Source organism: Xylona heveae (genome assembly GCF_001619985.1).
Source record: "Xylona heveae TC161 unplaced genomic scaffold L228scaffold_1, whole genome shotgun sequence".
NCBI lineage: Eukaryota > Fungi > Ascomycota > Xylonomycetes > Xylonales > Xylonaceae > Xylona > Xylona heveae.
In genome coordinates, this window is record NW_017264193.1 from 1241025 (window position 1) to 1265073 (window position 24049).

Consider the following 24049-nt stretch of genomic DNA (forward strand, 5'->3'; position numbering starts at 1 on the left):
GGAAGGCGCTCACAGCTCGATGATTGATTGCAGAGTAAATAAATAAATATGTCTCTCATATCGGTTACTCTGCGCCACCACTTTCCAACCATGAGCCAAATTTATCCAATCTTTCCTCTTCCTCATCTTCTTCGTCATCCAAGCTCGCCTTCTTCTCATTTGTTTTCTTAAACCTCTCCGATCCATCTGCGATATAGGCTTCAACTCTGGTGCCGGCGAAAAATCTTCCGTCCATGGCCTGCCGTTGTTAGGGGTAAACAAGAGCATCGATTGGGCCTATCTTACCTGTACACATGCACGGGCAGCTTGAGCATTGCCGAACCGGACACTTGCCACTCCATCCGGCTCCTTATCAAAGAGAACAACATTCGTAACTTCACCGAGCTTTTGACACTCCTCTCGAATATCCTCTTTAATATCTAGAATGGCAGTGGGGTCCTCCTACCATATTGCATTAGCAGCATCTCTAAAAACTTGAAAAAGAGTGGACACACTTCAAGTTCATTCAAAGTAAACATGTGCTTCAAGATGACGACTTTATCCCACCTAGTATTTGTCTCTGAAAGGACGGAAGGGTCATCATCGTCCCAATCGGCTAATTTACTATAACGCATATTAGCATCAAACTCGAACTTTGGCTTTTCCAAACATACTTATTGAGCCTCTGTGTTTTCCTTATAATTTTCTTTTTGTCTTTCACAGACGACTGTGCAGGTGCCTCTTGCTGGGACTTGTAGGAAAAGTCTGCAGCTTGAACCCGCATTTTGCCCGACGATACCGAAACGCCTAGTCTGAAATCGGTGTCGTCGAGCATTTGAATTGCGAGGTCGACAGACTCAGGACGGAAATACACGATTAAAGCGTCCCCTTTGAATTTCCCTGAGTCGTCCGTATAAAGTTTAATGCGATGCTTGCCCCCATCTATTTCTTCCGCAACGACGCCGCATTTCGAAAAAAGAGAATGCACCTCTTCAGTCGTGGCGTCATCTGGTAGATTCGTAACGTATACCGCGGTGTTCTTTCGTACGCGGGGCTCAGCATTGCCTTTTGCCTTTTTGCCCTTTCCCTACAATAATCGATACAGTTTAGAAATGGCCGAGAACGTTGGAGTGTCGGAGGCGGTATTTGGCTTACCTCATCTCCATTTTGATAGGAGGCCTTTCTTTTCTTCTGAGGTCGCGCAGATTCTGACTCGTCGACGCCAGGAACCGCATAGGCTTCTCTCTGTTGCGCTAGCAGACTGTCGTCCAACTGTAGGTCCAGATAGAAGAGTCAAGGTATTAGAATTGCCGTCCGGGTATTACCAAAGCCAGAAGAGCGAAACGCGAAACGGATGCTTGTTTTGTGACGGGACACTGCGTACCACTGGGATCCATCTCTTCAGCAACACGTCGTACTCATATTCTGAGCCATTGTCCTCTTCTAAAAGCCACTTTCTGTCGAGTAATGAGAATGAAACGCGAGGATCCGATTCAAATTCCTCGGGCGTTTGAGGAAATGCTACCTGGACGGCAGAAAGGCCGTGGGCAGTGTGATCACCTTCCATTCAGTGTGATCGCTTCTGCGTTGTACAGTTGGTATTGCTTCCGAGCCTAGAAACAAAAGCAAGATGTCCAGCAGTAGTTTGGCTACGCTTAACTTGTTCGCGAATCGGCGGACCAGATTATGCATGTGCTTCCATCATGGTGTCAAGTAATGCAAAACCTCTTCTGGCGAGTTCAAGTGGAACCTCGGGGAGATTTGGGGAGCTTCTCGCTTGATGTGGGGATATCGCGGGACGTTCCTTCAAGTGGAATCGCACCCGCATAAGGTAGGTATGTGCCACTTGACGTAATCATAAAGGACTCGTAAATAATTGTTTGCCTAGCTTACAACCCTCTGGTCTCAAAATTAGGGTACGAGATGATTGATCTCAAGACATTTATGCTTTGACATTAAAATTTTTAGATATCATTAAACAAGCTATGAATCTCGACCATGAAAGTAAAATATGGGTGGGGAATATTGAGTACAAGAGTGCATTTATCAAGGTAGGACCTTGAAACAGACGTCGGAGATTAACTAAAATATCGCCGAATTCTTAAAAAGAGCATCAACTAAGGTAACATCATGTTACATGTGTCTGAATATGCGATCTATCGAATTCGGAATCCAATCCGCCAGATCGATACCCAAGACCAACAATCAATGCTCTGAGGTATCGTTCCAGCCTCTACTGGGCGATGGATGCAGGATCGCGGCTGGCAGTAGTAAACTGCTTCTCATTGGGTCCAACAGGGGAGTCACGGTCACCAGAGAATTTGGAGGACCCTTCGACGGCATCGGTTGGTACGATATCACGGGTAAGCTCGACATAGTCATACTGCAGGACACGGGTTAGCCGAGGGGTAAATATCGAGCAAATGAATACAATGTATGCTCACAGCAAACTCGCCAATCTCGGCGTCGTCGATACCAAGGATTTCGGCTTCTTCGCTCACGCGAAGGCTGAGACCAGGAATGAGATTCATCAGGAAGAGGATGATACAAGTTCCGCCAAATGAATAAGCGAATCCAGAAACTGAATCAGCAAGCTGGTAGCCGAGTTGGATCCAGTGATGGTTTAACCAGCCTCCAGGAATTACAGTAACGCCGTCCAAATGCGCGATATAGTCACTGGAACGAGTCAGTTATTTTGCTCTTAAGGAATTGGCCTGTTTCTGAACTCACGCGGCGAAGAAAGCGGTAAGAACATTTCCGACGAGGCCTCCAATCGTGTGCTCAGCAAAGATGTCAAGCGCATCATCGACACCGATGAGGAACTTCAGCTTGGTAGCGTAGTTGCACAAGGCTCCACCAACAACGCCGTAGACGACGGCTGACCAAGCAGGGACGAAGCCAGATCCCGGGGTGATAGCGACCAAACCAGCGACCACGCCCGAGCAAAAGCCGACGGTTGACCACTTTTTCTCAAGACGGTAGTCAATGAGGCACCAAGTGATACCGCCCACCGAAGCAGCCAGATTCGTGACGACGGCAGCCATGACAGCTCTCATATTGGCGGACAGGGCCGAACCAGCATTGAAACCGAACCAGCCGACCCAGAGGAAGACCGTACCGATAACCACGTGGGTTACATTGTGAGGGCGATAGTTGAGTTCGGTTGTGCCATGACCACGACGCTTGCCCAGCATGACAGAGTAAGCCAGGGCAGCTGATCCAGATGAAATATGCACAGGAGTACCACCGGCAAAATCGAGGCCGCCCATTTTAAACACCCACCCGGCGGGATTCCATGTCCAGCATGCAATAGGATCATAAATGACAGTGGTCCAGATGAACATGAAGACAAGGCAAGGGAGCATACGTCCTCTTTCGGCCACAGCGCCAACTGCAAGGGCAACACTAGAGCGGAACTATTAGTTGTTGTCAAGGGAATTCGTCGAGGGGAAAACTCACGTGATGGCAGCGAACATGCCCTGATATACGCAAAAAAGCAAGTCTGGGATATTGCTGCTTCCAACAGATGGCTGAGCAAGGGTGTTCATCAAACCAAAGTTTTTCAGATCGCCAATGTATTTTCCCGCTGAGTGGGAGAACGCGAGCGAATAACCCCAGAAAAACCATTGGAACGAGACCAGGGCAGTAGCCATCAGAGAGAGCCAGATCAGGGAGAGAGCCGACTTTCTACGAGCCAAGCCGGAATAGAAAAACCTAATTGAAAGGTATGTTAATCCATGGTGCGCCAGATAACTCATAGGAATTGTAGGGTACGAACCCAACGCCTGGAATCATGAGGAGGACGAGTGCGGTTGAAGTTATCATCCATGAGATATTGCCAGACTATGCAAAATAGTGGGGTCAGCTCTCTCCGATCGTTAGGTAGTTTCCGTGAGAAACTGTGAACGGACAGCAGGCTTACCTCATAATAGATGTTAAGGTCTTGAGTGAGGGAGTCTCCACCAGTTGCTTTGGTCCCGTTGTAGGGATAAAGCGGGACATAGTTGAGGTCCGACATCGTGGTTGCGAGTTGACGGACTCAGACTCACTTGAACCGGGACAGTCAGGGACAGCTGAGCTCTAGGCTCGACACAGCGGGGTGCAGCAAGCAGGAGCTTGAGCTCGATCAGGGACTCGAGCTACGTGTGCGTGAGAGGAACTGAATGCTTGAAACGAGCAGCGTGAGTGGTGTGATTGCAAAAGATGAAACAAAGACGCAGTAAGGAGCGTGTGATGAAGGAGTGAAGGTGTTGAGAAAAAGAAAGAGAGGGCAGGTCAAGAGTGGAGGCTCAAAGTGAGTGTGGGATTGCAAGTGAATATTTGTCGGTTAGGACCGCGTGATGAGCAAGGATATGTCAACTCACAAGAATTATTCACTTGGCCAGTTGCCCGCTGGTTATTATCGACACACAGCACTGCAAAGAAAATTTGGGCGACACGACAGTGCATGCATATGGGAACCAGGAGGTGGGATCATCTCTAAGGTATATAATCTAGCTTTATCTACGAGGGTGGTCCCACGAACAATGGCGGCGTCTGTAGTAGCGTAGGGGCGTTCGAGTAACTTACGGCAAAAATAATGCAGTAGCGGCGTTGTTGAAGCAGTAATCAAGGGGTGCGTGCAGGTCCCCGCTCCCAATCTGCGGGACGACATGCGACCACCAGGGCAGGTGGGAATCGAATCGGGACGATTGTCATGGCCGCTATCGGTCCCAGTTCCTGGTGATACGGAGCTACAGCCAACGCGACAAAGTGCTTTTCCTGTTGTTGCTGAGGGAGGTCACCACCAGCTATCAAGGAGGGCGCACCGCAGATTACTTGCGATATGGTAGTTGGCCAGCATTGATCCCGCCATGCACGACCAGACCGGAGTGGTGTTAGTAGGGCGGCCAAAGGCGAAACGGCGTCCACACACGCGGTAGGGATGTGTGGCAAGCACAGTCGGGCCCTACGGAGAGAACGGGGCCTGCCGCTTACCCTGAAGAGTACGCTTTACCCGACACGTCGGTAGGTATCTGCTCAAAGCCAAAAAATCGGCGTACAATAACCATAATTCCCTGATGGTTCCATTTCACCCGGTCTCAAAGCCTGGGCAGAATTGCATTCCTGTTCTTTGTCACTGCGGCGTCACTGGTGTTGATATCGGCATAGATGGTAGCCAACCAGGGACGGGACTCGCACCATCTTCCTTCCGTCCTCCAATTTGGCTCCACATCTAGGCTGGTCACTGCGCTGGAGGCCTCGGAGCTGAGAAGCCACTCTCTCTCCATTTCGCTTACTGCCCGCCCTGCCGCATCTTCATTGGTCCGAAGCGACCAACCTTATCATCACCTCCATAACGCGCGGAAATGTGTCAGAGGAAGCGATCAATGGATTTTTCTTTTTTACATGTAGAGTGGAGGCCTCGAAGCCGGCTCGCACGAGAATCATTCGTGAGTATGCTCATCTGACAGGTGACGTGCAAACGCAAACCACGGTTATCGGAGTAGGCGGGATTCTCGAGATCATGTATTCTTCCAGAAGTTGTCATCGGCCTTGCTTCAATGCACGACATTGAGTTCAATACTTGGATCGGATCGCTTCTTTGGCATGCGACTCGTTCGAGGGAGAAACAGAGGCATCTCCATGAATACTCGTCTCTTGATACAGGAGCATGTGGCATTGCCAAGAGTGAAAAGAGGCTACTATGCTTGTTCGAGTGACCACTTCTACTCATTTTTCGCTACCTTTTCCAGAAGCATCTCAAATGCCTACCTAATAAGCCCGGGCGTTCGTCTATGCGCCTAGGTCATGGATGCCGCTGTGAGATGGAGTGCGATTCGATAGTTGATCTCGAAGCATTCCAAAAACTGCAGAAAAGGGAATAGAGCAATATTATATCCGAGAAGGATGAGCCAGTGTTCGTGATAGTGATCGCTGAACACATGAAAATGAAAGGGTTCACAAGCCACACGGGACGAACAGGGAGCGCTGATAAGGTAATTGAATCCTATTGGTTGAGTTTCCAAACACGGAGGTAGGGCCATTTTGGTGCGATACGTTAGCTTGAAGAAAGTTGGAAAGATTAGGCTGTCGCCGAGACTGGCGGCCAACTCACCCACCAAATATATCACTTTCCATGGAAATGGAAAGGTTCTAATTAATTGGCCTTCATCCGAATTCTATTTAGATATACTCCGTAGAATAAGCGACCAAACAACAGTATTCGTTGGGAATCTCACAAGCATGTGAAACGATAACTAGCTCAAACCTTGCTTTTAGAAAGGATGCAAAATGCCCGTTCACCCGACTTTCTAGAATTAAGGGTGCAGGGCTTACGGGGATTTGAGGAAATTTTTTAAGGTTCTCAGCGCATTCAACCTAGAAATCGGTCTCCCGATGTCGGCTGTGCAAAAGAGCAAATACCGGGATGCAAGTCTTCTATGATATCTACGAGGAAATTGCCTACTGATACGGTCGTAGAACACCTGCTTCACCAATCCTTCCCGGCTATTGGTTTTGGATGGAAGCTTCTACAGGCTAGCTTCTCCAACGGGTGAAACAGAGTTCTTCGAAGGACCAACTTCTGCTCGCAATAATGAGACCTTACAAATTCTTCCTGACCCTTGCAACCGAGTAGCTGAACCATGCAGGGTACTGAAAAAGCCAGGCTAAAAAATGATGTGCATGTTCAAAGCAGTCCGAGTCTCCTGGTGCAGCACCGTAGCGGTTTTAGGAGACAAGAATTGTAAATCCAAAAAATCAACCTTTAGATACATCTCACATCACTGATATTCTGGAGTGATTAATAATTATCTGGCAGTTTCTAATTCCTACGCTCTTTTACACAGGGTATCTTCACAAATTTTCACGATCAGGCTAATTTCAATGTAGACGTTTCCCGTTTGGCACAGAAAAGGCCGCTTCGCTGCTATCTCGAAGGTCCTCAAAACTTGCTCGCGCCTCCTTCAGCAAGGCTGGCTCGGACCTTCCCCTTAGCGAAATTTACCTACCTAGATTTTGGCTCTTAAATTACATATTTACTTGGTCGTGACATGCATCTCTTCCCAATTGCAAAATGAATCAAAGGCATAGCTTGGCCAATGCAGCTTGCTTGCATTCGACATGCCTATTTACCTACATAGCTCGACAGTGAAATGAATAGCTGTCCTTCATTATTAAATTATCAGGATTCAGAGCATTGTTTCGTACTTTGATTTATGTGAGTTTGAAGGTTCTACTTTGCATTGAAAACAAGCACAACACCAATGTTCCTGGACACAGGATGATATGACTGCTACATGCAAGCATTTTGTTGACACCCTAGGTATATAATACATGACAGTGCATCATCAAAAGTCGGTGTTGTTAGGGAAACTTATTGATTGGGTTTCAAACAAAAAAGGGAGATGTGGCAGACTGACACTAAGCTTATACCTAGAGCCTACACTTTTAGATTTCGAGATTCAGTCAAAGGTTGGGGATGATAGATATATTCTGGCAGGTTGAAGCAGTAGTGGGTTTGTAACAACCTGTGAGATCTCTTTACTGTCTTGGGTTCCTCCACGTGCCAGTATTAACCAAGTTGCAGAAATATGAGACAGAGTGAAGCTGTAGTGGCACAGGAAGCATCATAGGCGATGGTTCCAGCTTGAGAGGGCAAATAACGCGTTGAGATCACACCAAAGCCGGCTGATCCGTGCTCTTATTTTGGGCTCTTTTTCTCAAAGGGGAAATCCCCATGTTGTTGACTTTAGCCGAGAATCGCGGCAAACTCCACGAACTTGAGTGCCACTGCGGAACCGTAACTGCAACAACTGATTAAAGAACTTCATTATCGAGTGTTGCAACAACATCGCCTGTTTGCGCGATCGAGTCAGGAAATAAAGATGCCCTTCTGGAGTTGACGAGAAGATAAAGTAGCGATGTCGGTTCGAGGAGTGCATTTTGTCGATGCTGAGCATCAGGAGCCGCATGGTAGCTCAGCAAACAGCAGCCGGAGAGGAGACCCCATAGAAGGACTCGAATTGCCACCGGCCGAATATGGCGGCCCGCAAATTGATGTCCCGCACACTTCTGCCTCTACCTTTGGAAACGATCTTGCTTTCGACGAGGATAATACGGAGCAAATAACATTTTCGCCCGGTCCCACGCGAGATAGCATTGCTCCCGGGGCAATAGGGCTTCCGAACTTCGCCTGGGATCCTGCAACACCGTCAAGACCACGAGGAGGTAGTGGCGGTGGCATGAACGGTGGCATGAACGGTGGCATGAACGGTGGCATGAACGGTGGCATGAACGGGGTCTACGAGAACGCTCCATCTCTTTCAACTACATCACTCACGTCGTCTCGTCAGCAGCGCCCCGGAGGGCCGGCTCGGACACCATCTAACACCTATGCGCCTGCTCGTGGACCATCACAATATATTCCTTTTCATTCGACACGGCAGAGATCCTCATCTGCAACCAGATCTCGAAGAGACCCTCAAGCGCTGTATCGAGCTCAGGAGAAGGCGTATGTGCAAAGATTGCGACAAGACCCAAATATCGTGTATTACAACGAGCCATATACACCAAGCTTAGATTATAGTACCGATTCGACGTCAGATGATGAATCTCCATCTTCTGAGGTACAATTCGACAATGACAACTATGATCAAGAGACTTTGCTTTACTACGGAAATGACGACATTGAACTCTCGCCGGAGGAGTTGAAGATACCAGCAAATCGGGAAAGGTTGGAATGGCACTCTATGCTTGCATCGGTTTTGACAGGAGACGTTGTTAAGCAAGAGAAGAAGCGTTTGATTGGAGGACCCGAGCAAAAAGGAGGAAACTCGTTGAAAATGGAAATTTGGCTCGGAGTGCGGTCGAAAGTTTGCGGTCGCACAGTTGCTGCTCAACAAAGGATGATTGAAGATGGCAGAGCTGCTCTGGGTCCTGTCATAGAAGAGATTATTGCGTTCCAAATCAAGGGAGAAACGGAAGTGGGAAAGCCGCCTTTTGACCAGGTCCAAGATATCGTACGCAAAATCGAGAAATGCGAGAGTCTGTATCCCACTCGATCTGCGCTGGAGACAGCTCATTCTCGAGCGGCCTCGGAGGAATTCAAAGCTAGCTGCGATGCTGTAATGGCATGGCACAATACTACCAACCTTATCAACACGGAGCTGGCCATCCTTCGCGATTGGGTTGGCAATGACGAGCTAGACTTTTCCAAACCTCAAAGTCGGTCGACCACGATCAGCAGCCTGTCAGATGAAATCTCTTTCATTGACCGAATTCGGCAAGAAGATGGCCTTAAATCTCTTCAGGGCGACCTCAGTACCCGGCCACCTCAGCGGGGTATGCTCGTGGGCGTTGGCGAGGTCATTACTAAAGCCAAAAATACCCTCATCGGAAATGCGGATGCGTTTGCTTTGCGCCACCTACCGCCTTATATTGAAGAGCTCTTGACGCTCATCAATTTTCCATCGCGGCTGATTCAGGAGATCATTCGAATGCGACTTCTATTTTCGCGAAAGATCAAGGATTTCTCACAGCTGAGTGTTATGATGGCCGAGCAAATGATCTCTCAATTCCGAATACTCTTAACGCTGGCAGTAAAGATCAAGCAAGAGTACACCATAATCGCGCAGCCGCAGCCAGGCTGGGACTTGCCACCGTGCATTGACGAGAATTTTGATTCAGTTGTTGTGGACGCTCTGAAGTTCTATTTCAAAATGCTGAACTGGAAATTGACAAGCAACAAGAACACCTTTAAAGAAGCAGAAATTTTGGAACAGGAGTGGGAATTCTCAACGGAAACTGGCCGGCATCTTGAGGGTGGTGATGCCGAAGTTGCTGAACAATTCAGGTATACGAACTGTCCCCAAAATTTGAAACAACATGCTAATTGAGAAACTTCAATTCGCAGTTCACTTACTGCCAAGGCTTTGACGCGTCTAACAGCACACTTTGAAAAGGAACTTCAGCGACGGCCGGAAGAGGTTCCCTCTGATATGGACAAGCGATACAAGCAAATATTGGACTCGGTCCGGGTCAGGCAGAGGAAACTATTTCGATTTTCCCGTATTTTAGGCCAACGGTTTGAGAATGCGACGGAATTCAACATCAATATCGACCTGGCACAGCGCCAACAACTTTATGCGGCGCTCATAACTTCTGGTCATATCCTTATAGAATCAGCTAGCGCTGCTCAGAAGGGGATTTATCTGATTGCTTCTCCAGCTCTTGTTGAACATCTTCGGGATGTTCCTGCAATTCTTGAAACATGTTATCATGCCGACGAGCAAGCAGAGGATCCATCTAATCCTTATCTCCTGATTCTAAGGCCAGAGGATCCCTTATATTGGGACGGGCGGAGGGCAGAGATTGATGTCAGAGAAGCTCCGGTTGACGTCAAAGTGGGAAGGCTCCGACTTGTCTCAGATGGGTCTCTGCAGCGATTACAAAATGCTCGATTAGCTTTTGTTCAAGCAACTGGCATTGGCTTGGATGTGCTAGTTGAACAAAGGGCGAATCTTCCCAGGGTAAACGCCGAACTTATGCGTATCAAAAAGACAGCTTATCAGCTGTCCAACACTATAATGGGTAGTGTTGAAATTATCCGCAATCAGACCAAAGGACTCGACTGCCAGGAGCTTATTCAAACCTGCTTCGCATTCGCCACTGAGTTCGGACAGCGGTCGCTCATGTATATGGACAACAACCGCAGGGCGATGAACAATCTCAAATTGACCCGCTTGGCCCTCGACTGGATCAGCTTTATCTGCGATGACTGCATTGCCGCCGATCGAAAAACGTTTCGGTGGACGGTTGTGGCGCTTGAATTTGCCATGGTAATGACACGGGGTCAGAATATTCTTTCAATCAACGACGAGGAATACGCCCGGCTGCGGTCAAAGGTCGCTGGTTGTATGTCGCTGCTGATCTCGCATTTTGATATCATGGGTGCAAGATCAACCTTGGCCGCCCAGAATGAACGACAGCGACTGGAGGCCATGGGCGGTTTTAGAAAGGTGGACGTCAGTCGAATGAGGGATGACGAGGAGTCCTCTCGGTTTGTCCGCGAGCAGTGGCTTGCACAACTCTCGGAGATCGACGAAATTTGCAAGCAGAAACGGTCAGAACGACAGGTTCTTGGTCGAGTTTTGGAAGATTTTAATGAAGTTGATCGGTCTTTGACGTCCCTTTCCTCGTCAGCCACCAACGTGACGCTACGATGGCAGCAAGGTCACTTCATCGGCGGAGGCTCATTTGGGTCTGTCTATGTAGCAATGAACCTTGACTCTGGCTACTTGATGGCCGTTAAAGAAATTCGATTGCAGGATCCACAACTTATTCCTACGATTGCGCAGCAGATTAGGGACGAGATGCGCGTTCTGGAGGTGCTTGATCATCCGAACATTGTTACTTATCACGGTATCGAAGTCCATCGCGATAAGGTCTATATTTTCATGGAGTACTGTTCCGGTGGTTCTCTTGCAGGGCAATTGGAGTACGGAAGAATTGAGGACGAGACAGTGATTATGGTTTATGCATTGCAAATGCTCAATGGCTTGGCATATCTCCATGAGAGCAGAATTGTGCACCGCGATATCAAGCCTGAAAGTAAGCCTCTCCTGTCTTTGTCGATTTGAACTTTCGCGAACTAACGACTATGATTTTGCAGATATTCTACTTGATCACAACGGGGTCATCAAATACGTCGATTTTGGAGCTGCGAAGATCATTGCACGACAGGGAAAGACCCTTGGCCCAGAAGTAGCGGGTACTCGTAGGGGAAAACAGAAGTCGATGACAGGCACGCCTATGTACATGTCTCCGGAAGTCATCAGAGGCAACTCTGAAGGCCGACATGGCGCCATCGACATTTGGTCTCTCGGTTGCGTCATCCTGGAGATGGCAACTGGAAGAAGACCATGGGCTAATCTGGACAATGAATGGGCTGTGATGTACAACATTGCGCAAGGAAACCCTCCGCAACTCCCGGCCAAAGACCAGCTTAGCGAAGCAGGAATCGACTTCCTCAAGAAATGCTTCGAGCGCGATCCATCAAAAAGGAGCTCCGCAGCAGAACTACTCCAACATGAATGGATCATGGCTATTAAACGACAAGTGGACATTGATCCCCCCACGCCCAGTGAGACGTCTAGCACCAGCAGCAGCGTGTAGACAATCTCTTCTTCTCGAGCATTTGTGCGAGAGCTCATCTTCCGTTTCTCTCTTATTGCCTTCTCATTATATGATTCTGTTTGTCCTCTTTTTGGTCCATTATAACATGATCTGGCGTTGATCTGTTTGCACAAGCATGGAATTCATGAGAAATTTAGCGGGCATATTTATCAGTACACGGGCGCAATAGCCAAACCTGCAGGGCGTTTTGCATTTCTTTGTTCTGTTATGCAGCATCACCTGCAAGTTTATTGAGTCGCCATAACCAACATATATTTGTTTTTCCACCATCATGTCCTGAATAAATAGCATCCCTGCCAGCATATTTCCCTGCGTATGCCGCGTCGGTGAATTCTCCACAGCTCGTTTGGGCAACGTCTTCTTGCGCTTGTCCGCTGCACAGTGTTTCTTTTTGGAAAACAATACGATTGCCTGTACTGCGTGGTTTCTCGCTAGCTATGTGCTGCTCATAATACTATTTTATTCAACCTTATCTCTTGCGTCTTGTCTTTGACCACCCGCTTGTCTTCACAATATGACAATACTTTGTATCGGTTATTTGAGAGCCGCCAAGGTCACTAGATTAACTATTCCCAGTTTAGGAAGTATCGCCGAGATCAAGCCATAAAAATGGAGGTGTAATCGTCTGACAGTTGCCGCCCTAGAATACCGTTTGGACAAGCCAAGTATAACCAGCGATTGATCCTTTCGCAAAGGTATTTCGCACTTTTGTCAAAAAATTGTTCATGGCATTCATGACAGGCTCTGGATTCGACAAGGGGAAAACAACCATTTTGTGCAAGAGAAAGGCTGCTTTGAAGTTCATTTGATGCAGCAGGGGAGCTTTGAGAAAGATTTTGGAAGTCAAGAGCCTGTTCTCGGTTACCCATTGATAGGGCGAGGCAGTGATTGTCTACTATATTGTAAACGGCCTAGGATACCGTCACTATCAAACCGTTCTTTACGGAGTAGAGTAGAAAGGGAATAAGCAGAGATGGCTCGGGCGTCAACAAACCTCCTCGCTCCCTTTGTGGCCCTCTCGCTTCGGGAGATTAAAGACTCGAGTGGGTTTACGCTTATGCAGTGGTCTTCACATGGTGCCTGTCGAGTATGCCAGAGCAATAGGGAAATCTTTTTGACCATGTGCACCATCCCCTTGACGATCCGTTTCAACGTTTGATTGATGAAAGTGGAGCCAATGTAGAGGGTAGTCGGTCCAACTGTCATTACTATGATGGCCGTTTCACGCAATGAAAAGTCACGCCACACCTACTGAATCTCGACAGAATATATCTCTGTACCTTGTTCAATAAGCATTGCATATCGGTTTCTCGCGCAAGTCGCCGCCGCTTGCAAGCACAATTGTCGCTCTTTATGGAAAGCACAAGTGAAAATATCAATGTCCTACGGAATGGAGCGGCCCGCCTGCTCGCTTGCAGATGTCAAGCGGGCAAGCTGCTAGGGATCGTTCTTCCCTTTTGTCTTCCACAGAGATATAATGGATGATATCGAAACAAGGATTAATGCGAACACATCATGTGGCCAAACATACCCCTGGACCAGCATTGCTGGGCGGAAAGCTCTTTGGTGGGCCATCGCATGCAGAGGTTCCTGCGCCAGCTCCCCGTCCGTCGCCAATCTTGAGAAAGGTACTGACAGTTAGGGCTTGATTCATTCGAGGTGCTGGGTGCATGACAGGAACTATTCGGCCAAAGCGGCCAGATTTGTCATGATATCTTACTTGGAATCAACGCAGTGCCAGCAGGACATCACTCAAGCCCCTACGAAGTGAGCTCGTTTCATTGGTTGGAAATGATGCCGAGAAGGGGGAATTTTCCCGTGGTTGCTTGGTTGTCGGGAACGTATTAATGGCCGAGAGGCGGGCGACCAGAGACGACGGTGGGAGTTGGTCCCCTCGGTCGCTGGCATAACTGTACAGTCTAGCGCAGTGAAGAGCGAGAGTAGAGACAAAATACTACGGAGTATGATGCAGCAGTGGCTCACCGCCCACCGGCAACCAATCGAGTCTACCCCTGAGCCATGTGGAGCACAACGTTGGGGCTAATGGAAGGAACAAAGTCGCAGGGCCTGAGCACTCCCTGCATCCTCGTTTCTATCCATTCACTTACCGCCTCCTGCTCTTCTGCAAATAATGCAGCTCGTGACCCCCTTGTCAATGTATACCCTGTGCTTCCCGTCGTGGCTTCGTGAAGTCGGGAAGCAGAGGATGATGCTGGCGAATGGTTGAAGGAATGCTGTAAAATTATATGTTGCAGTTCGCAAGGGCCTCATGAGCTGGCAGACCTTGCGTCTGAGCTCAGAGTAACAGCTGGCAGTAGACTGTACAGTACTGTGGTAATGAACAGCTTTTAACGAGTAGCGTTGCCGTAGGTGTCCCCGCAGCCGTTTCGAACGAAAAAGTTCGTCTTTGACCCCTGAAATCGTCAGTGATAAGCTACAGGAGCTTCCCGCCGTCCCATCCGAATAGAGCCACACCAAGAGATTTAGGTAGGAACGCTTAACTACAGTAGAGGTCCAAGTAGCGTATAGTGGGTGGGTGGTGCCTTGGCCTCGTGCCAACTCAACTTTAGCACGGTATTGGTTCAAGAGCAAGACACCAAAATACACCCCATCCACATATCATCTTTCCGTCCGTCGTCCACCACCATCGCCACCACCACTTCCTCTTCCTTTTACCCCTCGTCATAGGCTGCGAGGGGTTTCTTGTCTCCTAGCATCGCTAATAGTAGTCAGTGTTTCATTTCGTGACCATCTTGGCTGGCCTGCGATGCTCATCATGCACGGCCACGCTGCCGGCCCCCGCTCAGGACGTCAAGCTCTTCTTGTCCGTCTGCTAGAGTGGATCACATCACTGGTTCAAGACGGTGAAAGGCTCACGAACCATGGACAAATGCCGAGTGGACATGTCTGTCGGCTGAACTAAGCATGACCACCTCATACGATGTCGATCTTTATTCGCCATCCTTTATATCCTCTTTTCAATCCTCCAGTTTTCCCTCCCCGTGTGTATATGTAGTGCCCTTCTGTCACTCCGGCTCTTGTCAACGGTGACTCAAAGGTCCTTTGGCTCAAGTGCTCTTCAAATTGGGTGTACAAGCTGATGTCCCACCGCAAAACATCCAATTCATTCTTATTTGCATGCTGTCTCGCTCAATTCTAAAACTCTCTCTTTGCCTGTCGCTCCTCAAAAGAACGCTTGCAATACTCTCCACTTTCTTTTCAACCTTTCAATTGGTGAATTGAATTGCATATCGATGCAAGGCCTCGACTATATGGTGTTTTTGCCGGCATGAACCTCTTGGGAGAGCTTTTGCACAATGCCGATATTGGGTTCAACGAAACGGTCTTCTTTCGTACCTTATCATAACGGCCTCTCATAAGGCTCTCTTACCAAATCTCGCCGCAATTCGAAATTTTAGTCAACCGATTTGGTTCAATTGTGCCATTCCAGCAAAGGAGCTGCGGCCTTCACCAATCCCCCGACTTCTCCACTCTTTCGGTTTCTCTCGACTACGCCATCTAAAACCCGATAATCCAAGAGCCAGCATAGCCAATTGGTCAAATTATTTTTATCCATCACTCTCTCAGTCAAAATCCGGTCTTTTTCCCCGAAACTTCTCCCATCAACCATCGGGAATCATGTCATCTACGACTACGGAATCTTCTGGTGGTGGCAGCTCGGATGGGAAGCGAAACCTCACAATCATTCTTTCGGTCATACTTGGCATGCTTGGAATTGCCATTATCAGTACGATCCTGTGGATAGCTCTTCGATGTATGAAAAAGAAGCCTTTGGTTAGACGAAGCATCACTCCGGTAGATGATGCTGAAATTGAAGCCTGGCGCAAAGGATTTGCCGGCGAAGGGTCCAGACCGGCCAAGGTCATGCATTCGAGCACCAATTCGAGTTCAACTGCATCCACAAGCAATGGCCTTCCCCCGGCATGGACAGAAAAGCTTCCTCAGCCTCCACCTGTTGCTCTCGCACCGAATGCCCGCGTTGGTCTAACTGACGCAGACCAGCCCGGTGCTGCACCATTCGTTCTCCCGCCCCGCCGGCAATCCTCGTGGTTTCTTCAGCACCAAAGACGCAGATCGAGCAAGGATATGATTGCTGAAAGGAGCCCGACCCCGTTTGCCACCATCGAACATCAAGCCTTGGCGGCTGTTGAGCCAAGTCCGCCTGACGTTCCTCATCTCCATGGACATTCTGACAGCTTTGACTTTGCTCAATTTGAGCATTCACAAGGACTGGAATGAGCCCAAGTGACAGAGAACTTGTTTTTCTTCTTTCGTGTTAGAACATATTTATCTAGGATTTCATATACCCCTTTGCGCATATTTGTTTTCTTTTTTCTTTTTATACCTTCCTGTCGGGCTCTAGGTCTTGTTTACCCGGCAATGGAACACCGACGAAATCGTGGCGTTTGAAACGTGATATCCTTCTTTCCCATTAGAATTACGGCTTTATTGTGGCACGAGTTGTGTTTCTCCTGCAGGCAGATGTCATTTAGTGCCCTGTGGGCCCTTGCTTAGGTCTAGTAGCTCTTTAGCTTCTCTAAATTGAGACCATTTTCTCCATGTTAAAATAACGAAGTAACGTTGCCTGAAGTCGTGGAAGTTTGAAGCTGTGCGTTGGTTTGAAACTGCGTGGGGTGTCAGTTTCGGCCTCCTCATACCTATCAATTGGATGCTTTCAATGCAAGCGTTTCCGGATTGCTTTTATGATCTTATTAACATGGCTTCCATTAAACATAGAGACTCGGTCTAGCCTATTCTATTATCATTTCAACCTTTCATTTCCATCTGTTCAAGACTTTCCCCGTGTGGATCCAAGAGAACTTCTTTGTTCTCCCTTCTAATTCTTGAGAGGCTTGAGTGGCTTGAGGGGCTTCAGGTTGAGACCTGACCCGGTTGCGGTTAGTATAGCTACTGTAGACAGCAAATTTCGGTGCTTTTATCGTGTGAATGCTTGCCGTGACCTTGCGCCAGGCGGTGCCTGTCCCCAGGATCCTCTTTCTCAATCCCTCCGCTTGACCTATAGCAAGGCTTCTGAGAGCAATACAATTTGACCTTAACGATGCCAAATAAAAGCGACCTCAACAAAAATAAAAAGCAAACAAAATCCCAAACCCCGCCAACTGCCCTTACGTCTCGAAAGCTTTTGCAAAAGTCAGCAGTCGAGCCGGGGATTGAAACAAACGGAATATAAATTCCTTGAGTGCATTCACCTTCCAGTGCTGTATCCTTAGGAACAGAAACCCTTCGCGAAACGCAGGTACTTTGTTTCCTACGGCCGTCCCGCTTCGCGGCAGCATGGTTTGTTTTCCGCATTTAGCTCGTTAGCAACTCCTCCGGCATCGTGCAAGTTTCACGCGGGCCCCTCGAAACACCACAAAACATTACCGAGCAAAGCAAAGCAGCATTTGATTCGAACGGAGCAATCCCCAGATCTTCCGTCGCGTGCGCAGCTCGCGAAAGGCAACTGTCCGAGAGCAATCTGTTAGAGCTTCACCTCCAGGCCTTCTTCGGCGGCGGGGCTTTATCCGCACTCCGCGAACCCGGGGACTACGTTACAGCTATCTGAAATCCATATCCTTCTTTCTAGAACGAAAACTATTTTCAAACGCGCTCTGCCGCCGTATTTCAAGCTTTACGAAACGCCATGGATACGCTACAAGGTACGGTTGGTCTGCAAATATATATATAGCGCGCTCAATCCCAGGTCGCCTTTACCTCACGCTTCAATAAACTGACATAGACCTCAAAAATTGCGGTTTAGCCTACATCTCCCGCTTCCAAAGCATATACACTACAACCTCATCACTCTACGCGCTTCCCGCGCAAATCGCGAGAGCGGGCAATTCAATGCTCGGCTTCCTAACGTCGCACGCTCGCGACTTTGACCTCAACTTGACGTCCCTGGCGCTCTTGCTTGTGATTCTCTTCATGAGCTTGAAAATCCTCGATATGCTGCGCCGTGCCGTCATGTATTGGGTACGCATGGCCTTTCGAATGGTCTTCTGGACGGTGGTGGTCTCCGTAGTGATTCTGATCTGGACACATGGCGTGGAAGACACGCTGAGGGTGCTGGGTGAGATTGGTGGGTTTCTGCAAGGGCTTGCGGCCGTGCTGGTGGAGCAATTTGGAGTTGCAGTCTCCGCAGCAGAACAGCAGCAACAACGGCAGTATCAGCAGCGGACGCCTCAAATGGGATATTCGAGACAACAACGACAATAGCGGATGCTAAGGGTGAGGAGCTTAAGAGAGGCATAAATCGAGCGGTGTACGACGAATGTGCCGTGCATGTCGATTTGTATAAGCTGCTCGTGGCCAAGCCCCCAAAAATTTTGGACGGGTCACTAAAAGGCGTTTTTCTTTTGGGAAAGCGGAGTTAATTTATTCTGTGGTGAAGGTCGGACATTTGACCAAAGTTTTCTGATTTGGGGTTCGAACGGGACTGATTCAAGGGAACGTACTGCAGAGCATTGGGCGTTTCATATATACTTCCTTTCGGGCAGCCACAGGGGATTCAAAGATGAAGATTAAAAGGACGAGCTACATCATTCGACATTCTCAAGAATTGAGATTAGAGAAGAATTCAAGACCGATGTTGATTATGCTTAGTGAGGAAGGCTGACGAGCAATCATCTGGCCCAAAAGATTCGCTATTCTAATGTTTTAACGGATATTCCTTTGCCCCGAACGCCGCCGCTATGCCTATTTTCAAATGGAGTGTTTGAAAAAGAAAGATGAAATCAATGCCATCATCTGGAATGCCAGGCCACCAGGCCCCTAAAGTGGGTCAGCAAGCATTCTCGCGGGTTTACTCTGCATCATCATCATCCCCGTAAAGATCGACTTCATCATCGGGCTCCCGCGGTTCCTGAGCTTCATGGAATTGAATTGCATCATCAATGTAGCTGAGGATTGCTCCGACACTATCTTCGTCTTGCGCATCTAACTGCAAGAACGACACCATGCTGAAGTCGTCAATGAGCTGAGCAACTGCACGATTAAGGCGCTTGAAAGATGCCCCGCCCATCATGGCGCCCTTACTGGAAGGGTCTCCTTCTTCGACAGTATCATCGCCAAGACCGGTTACTGTCTGTTCAGGATCGTCGTCTAAGAGACTCGTGTCTGGATCAAGGAAGCGTTTCAAAGTCCTCTTCCCTACAGTACCCTTGACAAGATCCATCTTGCTCAGTATGTTCACATGAGGCACCTCGAGCATAATCATGGCACTCATTGCTGAGAGCGTGCCGGCGAAGTATTTGGCTCTGTCCACGACAAATGTTGATTCCAGTAAATACGCCGCGCATAGATTGACGTTCAGAGCTCCGGTTCGAGTCAAATGCTTCACAAGAGTCGGCAGAATTGGAATATGAGTGTACAGCTCAATCTGTCCGGGCATATCGATAATGATGAGATATTCCTCTGTTAAAGGGTCCAGAGGTTCGGTAATGAAGTCGAGATTCTCAAGGAGGAATCTATAATAGTAAGGAAGTTAGTATTAAAGTGTCCTCTCATACGAGGTCATTCAGAGGGGCTGAAGATTAAAAAAAATTAACGTACTCGAAGCAGTAAATGAGGCCACCATTCGGACCCAGGCCCATTTCTTCCATAACATCTTCCAGAGAAATCAGGTCTTTGATGTCCAGGTCCGGCTCGTAGGCAAAGTCTTCGGCAGCGGGGTCAAGATTCACGTAGAAACATGATCTTTTGTTATTTCTCAGGTTCTGAATCAATGCCGAACAGAATGTCGTCTGCTATCCCATGAGCACCAAACTGAAGAAAGAGCGGGAGTCGAGCGACATGATTTCCCAGGGCACTTACCTTCCCCGCCCCGGCCGGTCCCATTACTAGAACGCCAAACTTGCTCATCTTGCAAATCTGAAAGTCTAGGATACTATCACAGCATCCACTGAGCCGTCACGTAACCGTAAATTGTAGATCACTGACGGCAGCAATTGGCGGAAATGGAGAAGCTTCGCGGTAAAGCTGGATGACCTTCAACTAGTAAATTTGCGATACGAGCCAATGACGAGGGTCGGAACGATCGGCGGATATCTCCATCACGCGGATTCGTTCTAATCCAGATATAGATTAGATCAGCAAAACTCTAGATCAAGTTATGTAAGAAATTATTAAGTTTCAGTAGGCGGAGTAGAGGCGGAAGAGGAAGGAAATTTCCCAGACGCCGCAATTTGCCCCGCCTGTCGCCAGTCGCATGGGGAAACAAGTGGACATTAAAGCTTCTCCCTTGACCGTACCATATAAGAAGTTTTCAGTCCTAGATTGCCAATCTCTGGATTGTTGATTTGCACAGAATGATGTTACATTGCATACTAAGCAGATCAATGTCTATATCAGAGGAGGCATAACAGTCACAACAAGTGCGAATTCGTAAAATGCAATGAATCTTCCGGATTCTCCGGTGAGGGTAATCAAGATCAATTCAACGATTTATTTATCACTTGGGTCCAGGAAAACGTCACCTACGTTTGAAATGTATGCGGCTCTTTGTTGTAACTTTAATTAAAAAATGTACCTAGACCAGCAAGGTACTAGGAAGTTCATCGAAGACCATGGTTTTCTGCGTTTACCTGGCTCCAGCTCTCATCTACTCTGCGTCTTGAGACAATGCCATCTGTTAAAAAGTGTCGTCGTAGGTCGCGAATATAATTCAGTACTTCGTACGAAGCTACTGTAGAAGTAAATCACAGAAGGACACAGGTAAATAAACCGGCGGGGGCTTACTCAGGTCCTCTACGGGAGAGAAACCTTGGCCACTTTTTTTCTTCACTTCGGGGCCCGTCGGCGTCTTCGGTGAGATTGCGACATGTCGCTTAATTTGTCGCCGGCCTGCAAAACTCCCCCCTCATCGAACCAAGACCCTTCTTCATCTCCCCTCTCTTTCTTTCTCTGACCGTCTCTCTTATACATCCCACTCCCTCTCCCTTTCTTCTTCTGCAGCCGCTTAGGTTTCTCTTCTTCCTTAAGAGTTTTCTTTTTCTTTGAACTTTTCTTCCAATCCCTTAATTTCGCAATCATGGTCGCTGCCACCAACGGGGTCGCCAAGCCCACTTTCCTTTTCACCTCCGAATCCGTCGGTGAGGGTCACCCGGACAAGATTGCGTACGTATTTAAAGATGCCCATTTGTGTGCAATGTGAATTGGATCTGACTCTGTTGAACAGCGATCAGGTCTCCGACGCCATCCTTGATGCCTGCCTGAAGGAGGACCCTCTTTCCAAGGTCGCTTGCGAGACCGCCACCAAGACTGGTAAGGTCATCATTTTTATGGACACTCTTGGGGCACTGTTTCTGACAGGTACTAGGTATGATCATGGTCTTTGGTGAAATCACCACCAAGGCTAGACTCGACTACCAGAAGATCATTCGTGACACCATCAAGGACATCGGATACGACAGCTCTGACAAGGGCTTTGACTACAAGACTTGCAACGTCCTCGTCGCTATTGAGCAGCAGTCTCCCGACATTGCCCAGGGTCTCCACTATGAGGAGGCTCTGGAGAAGCTCGGTGCTGGTGACCAGGGTATCATGTTCGGTTATGCCTCTGATGAGACCCCTGAGCTCCTCCCCTTGACCATTCAGCTCTCCCACAAGCTCAATGCTGCCATGAAGCAGGCCCGCAATGACGGCTCTCTGCCTTGGTTGCGCCCCGACACCAAGACTCAGGTCACTGTCGAGTATGAGCATGACAATGGCGCTGTCGTTCCCAAGCGCGTTGACACCGTTGTCGTCTCTGCTCAGCACAGCCCTGACATTACTACTGAGCAGCTCCGCAAGGAGATCAAGGAGAAGATCATCCAGAAGGTCATCCCTGCCAAGTACCTCGACGACCGCACCATCTACCACGTAAGTTTCTATTCCCTTTGCATTTCAAAAAACCCACAAGGTTCTGACTTGAAACAAGATCCAACCCTCTGGTCTCTTCATCATTGGTGGTCCCCAAGGTGATGCTGGTCTGACCGGCCGTAAGATCATCGTCGACACCTACGGTGGCTGGGGTGCTCACGGTGGTGGTGCTTTCTCTGGCAAGGACTACTCCAAGGTCGACCGCTCTGCTGCCTACCTTGCCCGCTGGATCGCCAAGTCTCTCGTTCACTCCAAGCTCGCTCGCCGCGCCTTGGTTCAGCTTTCTTATGCCATCGGTGTTGCTGAGCCTCTGTCGCTTTTCGTTGAGACTTACGGTACCTCTGACAAGACCTCCGACGAGCTTGTTCAGATCATCCGTAACAACTTCGACCTCCGTCCTGGTGTTATCGTCAAGGAGCTCAACTTGACTAACCCCATCTACTGCCAGACTGCCAAGAACGGTCACTTCTCCAACCCCGAGTTCACCTGGGAGAAGCCTAAGACCCTCAAGTATTAAGTTCCCTTCGATCCTGTGAGAATGGGCTTGGCTTGAGTGGTGAGGTTTAATCTTGCATATCTAGTCACCTCTAATCCATGCATTTCTTTGTAATTTCTTTTCTTTTTTCTTTTTTTGCGCGGCTAGGGTAAGCCGCAGGGTCGGCTTCTTCAACGATTTACGAGCGTGTGATACCGCCAAAGACTTTTCGCACTGTTTGTTTGATTGAGGGCGAAAAAGTTATTCAACATAGACCATTTCAAGGGAGTAAATGACGAGCATCGGCGTTCGGAGAATTTCAACACGTTCTCTGCACGTGGCCCTTGGGGGGCCTCTGTTTGAGTTGGTTCCCGATTACCTCTTTGACTTTCAATTCAAGTCATCCTAAAGAGGCGGGGGCATAGGTCGTATTTAGATTAGTTACGATCATATATAATGCACATGGTACAATTTGGAATACCAAAAAAAAGCTACGATTTGTCATTTTAGGGTTGAATCGGCCAGTCAAGCTTTAATTGAGCTTGCCTCTGCGAGACATGAATGTAGTACACCTACATGAACAAGCAAGCATAGAGTCGACATTTCGGAAGGCCACAAGTGTTTGCATATTTTCTTCTCATGCTCACGTGAGAGCTATAGTGTGTCACGCGATGCTATGTTAATGAGCCTATGAAAGAAGCTTCTGGTAACAGTCAAGCGGCGGTTTTGGTATGCCTACGGAGTACCTAGAGGTGAAGGCCCGTTTAGCAGGCGTTAGCTGAATATTAATCCCTTTGACCTCAACCAGGCAAGAATTGAAAAAGCCTCGAATTAGGGGCGCGTCTCCAATTCTGAGAAAGATTGGTGAGGAGAGAAAGAAGTTTATGATCTAAGATAAACTCCGTAAATTATTCTTTTTTGAATTGCCAGCAGGAATGTTGCTTTTGATGTTTGCCGGACGCTATATACCGCGATGCACTCAATGCACACGTCAGCCTTAGATGTCAAATGTCAAATGGGTGATTCTCGGACTAGACGAATGCCTGTGATTGGAATCGATACAACGGAGTTTCTTTCCCCGCGTTGGCAGAGTCAATGATGCCTGTCATCTTAGTCTCCGTTAAGACGCGAAGAAAGACGAATGGATAAGTGCGAGAAAACACTCCTTGGCATAACACCAGACTATCTCGCGCTGTGGGAAGCAAGCCGATCAATTGGAGCCAGCCAGATAAAAGAGGGGGGAATTTTCAATGACGGGGGGAGAGGAGAGAGCGGCTTGTCTCAGTTCTCAGTTGACTACGAGTCATGTGTTCTCCTTTTAGTTGTTGACCCTGCAGTTGGCGAGCAGAGGGATGCCATTTTCCTGATTGGATAAATGAGGACTGTGGAATTACTTTGTGTCTCTGAGTCGAATAGCATTACGCTCAGAGCGGGCTCTTATGTTTGCGGGTTTTAATAGGACAGCCATCTCTTCCATCTCTGGGGGTCTTGGGGGTTTGAGCTTTATAATGGTTCATCACGATATTACTCGGCACG

At 48.3% G+C, this 24049-nt stretch overlaps 9 protein-coding genes across 9 annotated transcripts; 4 read left to right on the forward strand and 5 right to left on the reverse strand.

Annotated features, from left to right (window-relative positions):
- Positions 1-64: 64 nt before the first annotated feature.
- On the reverse strand, positions 65-1762 carry L228DRAFT_257748 (hypothetical protein; the record flags this gene model as incomplete). The annotated part of the gene is made up of 6 exons (XM_018334016.1): positions 1364-1762; positions 1135-1251; positions 654-1066; positions 495-603; positions 286-441; positions 65-238 (listed from the first exon to the last, which is right to left on the reverse strand). The coding sequence occupies exons 1-6, from the start codon at positions 1544-1546 to the stop codon at positions 65-67; spliced, it is 1152 nt and encodes a 383-aa protein (XP_018191832.1). The 5' UTR covers positions 1547-1762.
- Positions 1763-1962: 200 nt separating this feature from the next.
- On the reverse strand, positions 1963-4416 carry L228DRAFT_242725 (ammonium transporter-like protein). The gene is made up of 6 exons (XM_018331520.1): positions 3902-4416; positions 3758-3822; positions 3439-3693; positions 2710-3384; positions 2424-2655; positions 1963-2362 (listed from the first exon to the last, which is right to left on the reverse strand). The coding sequence occupies exons 1-6, from the start codon at positions 3995-3997 to the stop codon at positions 2213-2215; spliced, it is 1473 nt and encodes a 490-aa protein (XP_018191833.1). The 5' UTR covers positions 3998-4416; the 3' UTR covers positions 1963-2212.
- A 3836-nt stretch (positions 4417-8252) lies between these two features.
- On the forward strand, positions 8253-12135 carry L228DRAFT_206759 (MAP kinase; the record flags this gene model as incomplete). The annotated part of the gene is made up of 3 exons (XM_018329688.1): positions 8253-9814; positions 9875-11571; positions 11633-12135. The coding sequence occupies 3 exons, from the start codon at positions 8253-8255 to the stop codon at positions 12133-12135; spliced, it is 3762 nt and encodes a 1253-aa protein (XP_018191834.1).
- A 3660-nt stretch (positions 12136-15795) lies between these two features.
- L228DRAFT_235375 (hypothetical protein) lies at positions 15796-16416 on the forward strand (the record flags this gene model as incomplete). Its single annotated transcript, XM_018330710.1, has 1 exon — positions 15796-16416. The coding sequence occupies one exon, from the start codon at positions 15796-15798 to the stop codon at positions 16414-16416; it is 621 nt and encodes a 206-aa protein (XP_018191835.1).
- Positions 16417-16950: 534 nt separating this feature from the next.
- L228DRAFT_9042 (hypothetical protein) lies at positions 16951-17656 on the reverse strand. The gene has a single exon (XM_018336949.1). It carries the CDS (start codon positions 17488-17490, stop codon positions 17086-17088), a length of 405 nt encoding a protein of 134 aa, XP_018191836.1. The 5' UTR covers positions 17491-17656; the 3' UTR covers positions 16951-17085.
- A 165-nt stretch (positions 17657-17821) lies between these two features.
- On the forward strand, positions 17822-18396 carry L228DRAFT_235376 (hypothetical protein; the record flags this gene model as incomplete). Its single annotated transcript, XM_018330711.1, has 2 exons — positions 17822-17837; positions 17939-18396. The coding sequence occupies 2 exons, from the start codon at positions 17822-17824 to the stop codon at positions 18394-18396; spliced, it is 474 nt and encodes a 157-aa protein (XP_018191837.1).
- Positions 18397-18758: 362 nt separating this feature from the next.
- Positions 18759-20163, reverse strand: L228DRAFT_254811 (hypothetical protein). The gene is made up of 3 exons (XM_018333855.1): positions 19993-20163; positions 19732-19922; positions 18759-19646 (listed from the first exon to the last, which is right to left on the reverse strand). Exons 1-3 carry the CDS (start codon positions 20038-20040, stop codon positions 18983-18985), a joined length of 903 nt encoding a protein of 300 aa, XP_018191838.1. The 5' UTR covers positions 20041-20163; the 3' UTR covers positions 18759-18982.
- A 432-nt stretch (positions 20164-20595) lies between these two features.
- L228DRAFT_242731 (hypothetical protein) lies at positions 20596-21289 on the reverse strand. Its single transcript, XM_018331521.1, has one exon. The coding sequence runs from the start codon at positions 21208-21210 to the stop codon at positions 20959-20961; it is 252 nt and encodes an 83-aa protein (XP_018191839.1). The 5' UTR covers positions 21211-21289; the 3' UTR covers positions 20596-20958.
- Positions 21209-22555, forward strand: L228DRAFT_235378 (S-adenosylmethionine synthetase; the record flags this gene model as incomplete). Its single annotated transcript, XM_018330712.1, has 4 exons — positions 21209-21294; positions 21356-21441; positions 21497-22038; positions 22097-22555. 4 exons carry the CDS (start codon positions 21209-21211, stop codon positions 22553-22555), a joined length of 1173 nt encoding a protein of 390 aa, XP_018191840.1.
- Positions 22556-24049: the final 1494 nt, after the last annotated feature.

Excerpts from the sequence above, each read along its gene's own strand:
- L228DRAFT_242725 (XM_018331520.1), bottom strand. The coding sequence starts at position 3,997 with ATGTCGGACCTCAACTATGTCCCGCTTTATCCCTACAACGGGACCAAA. Across the intron at positions 3,694-3,757 it reads CTCATGATTCCAGGCGTTGG|GTTTTTCTATTCCGGCTTGG; the intron begins GTTCGTACCCTA and ends CCTTTCAATTAG. Across the intron at positions 2,656-2,709 it reads CTTACCGCTTTCTTCGCCGC|TGACTATATCGCGCATTTGG; the intron begins GTGAGTTCAGAA and ends GACTCGTTCCAG.
- L228DRAFT_9042 (XM_018336949.1), bottom strand. The coding sequence starts at position 17,490 with ATGCGGAAAACAAACCATGCTGCCGCGAAGCGGGACGGCCGTAGGAAA.
- L228DRAFT_254811 (XM_018333855.1), bottom strand. The coding sequence starts at position 20,040 with ATGAGCAAGTTTGGCGTTCTAGTAATGGGACCGGCCGGGGCGGGGAAG. Across the intron at positions 19,923-19,992 it reads GACCGGCCGGGGCGGGGAAG|ACGACATTCTGTTCGGCATT; the intron begins GTAAGTGCCCTG and ends ATGGGATAGCAG. Across the intron at positions 19,647-19,731 it reads GGCCTCATTTACTGCTTCGA|ATTCCTCCTTGAGAATCTCG; the intron begins GTACGTTAATTT and ends TTACTATTATAG.
- L228DRAFT_242731 (XM_018331521.1), bottom strand. The coding sequence starts at position 21,210 with ATGATTGCGAAATTAAGGGATTGGAAGAAAAGTTCAAAGAAAAAGAAA.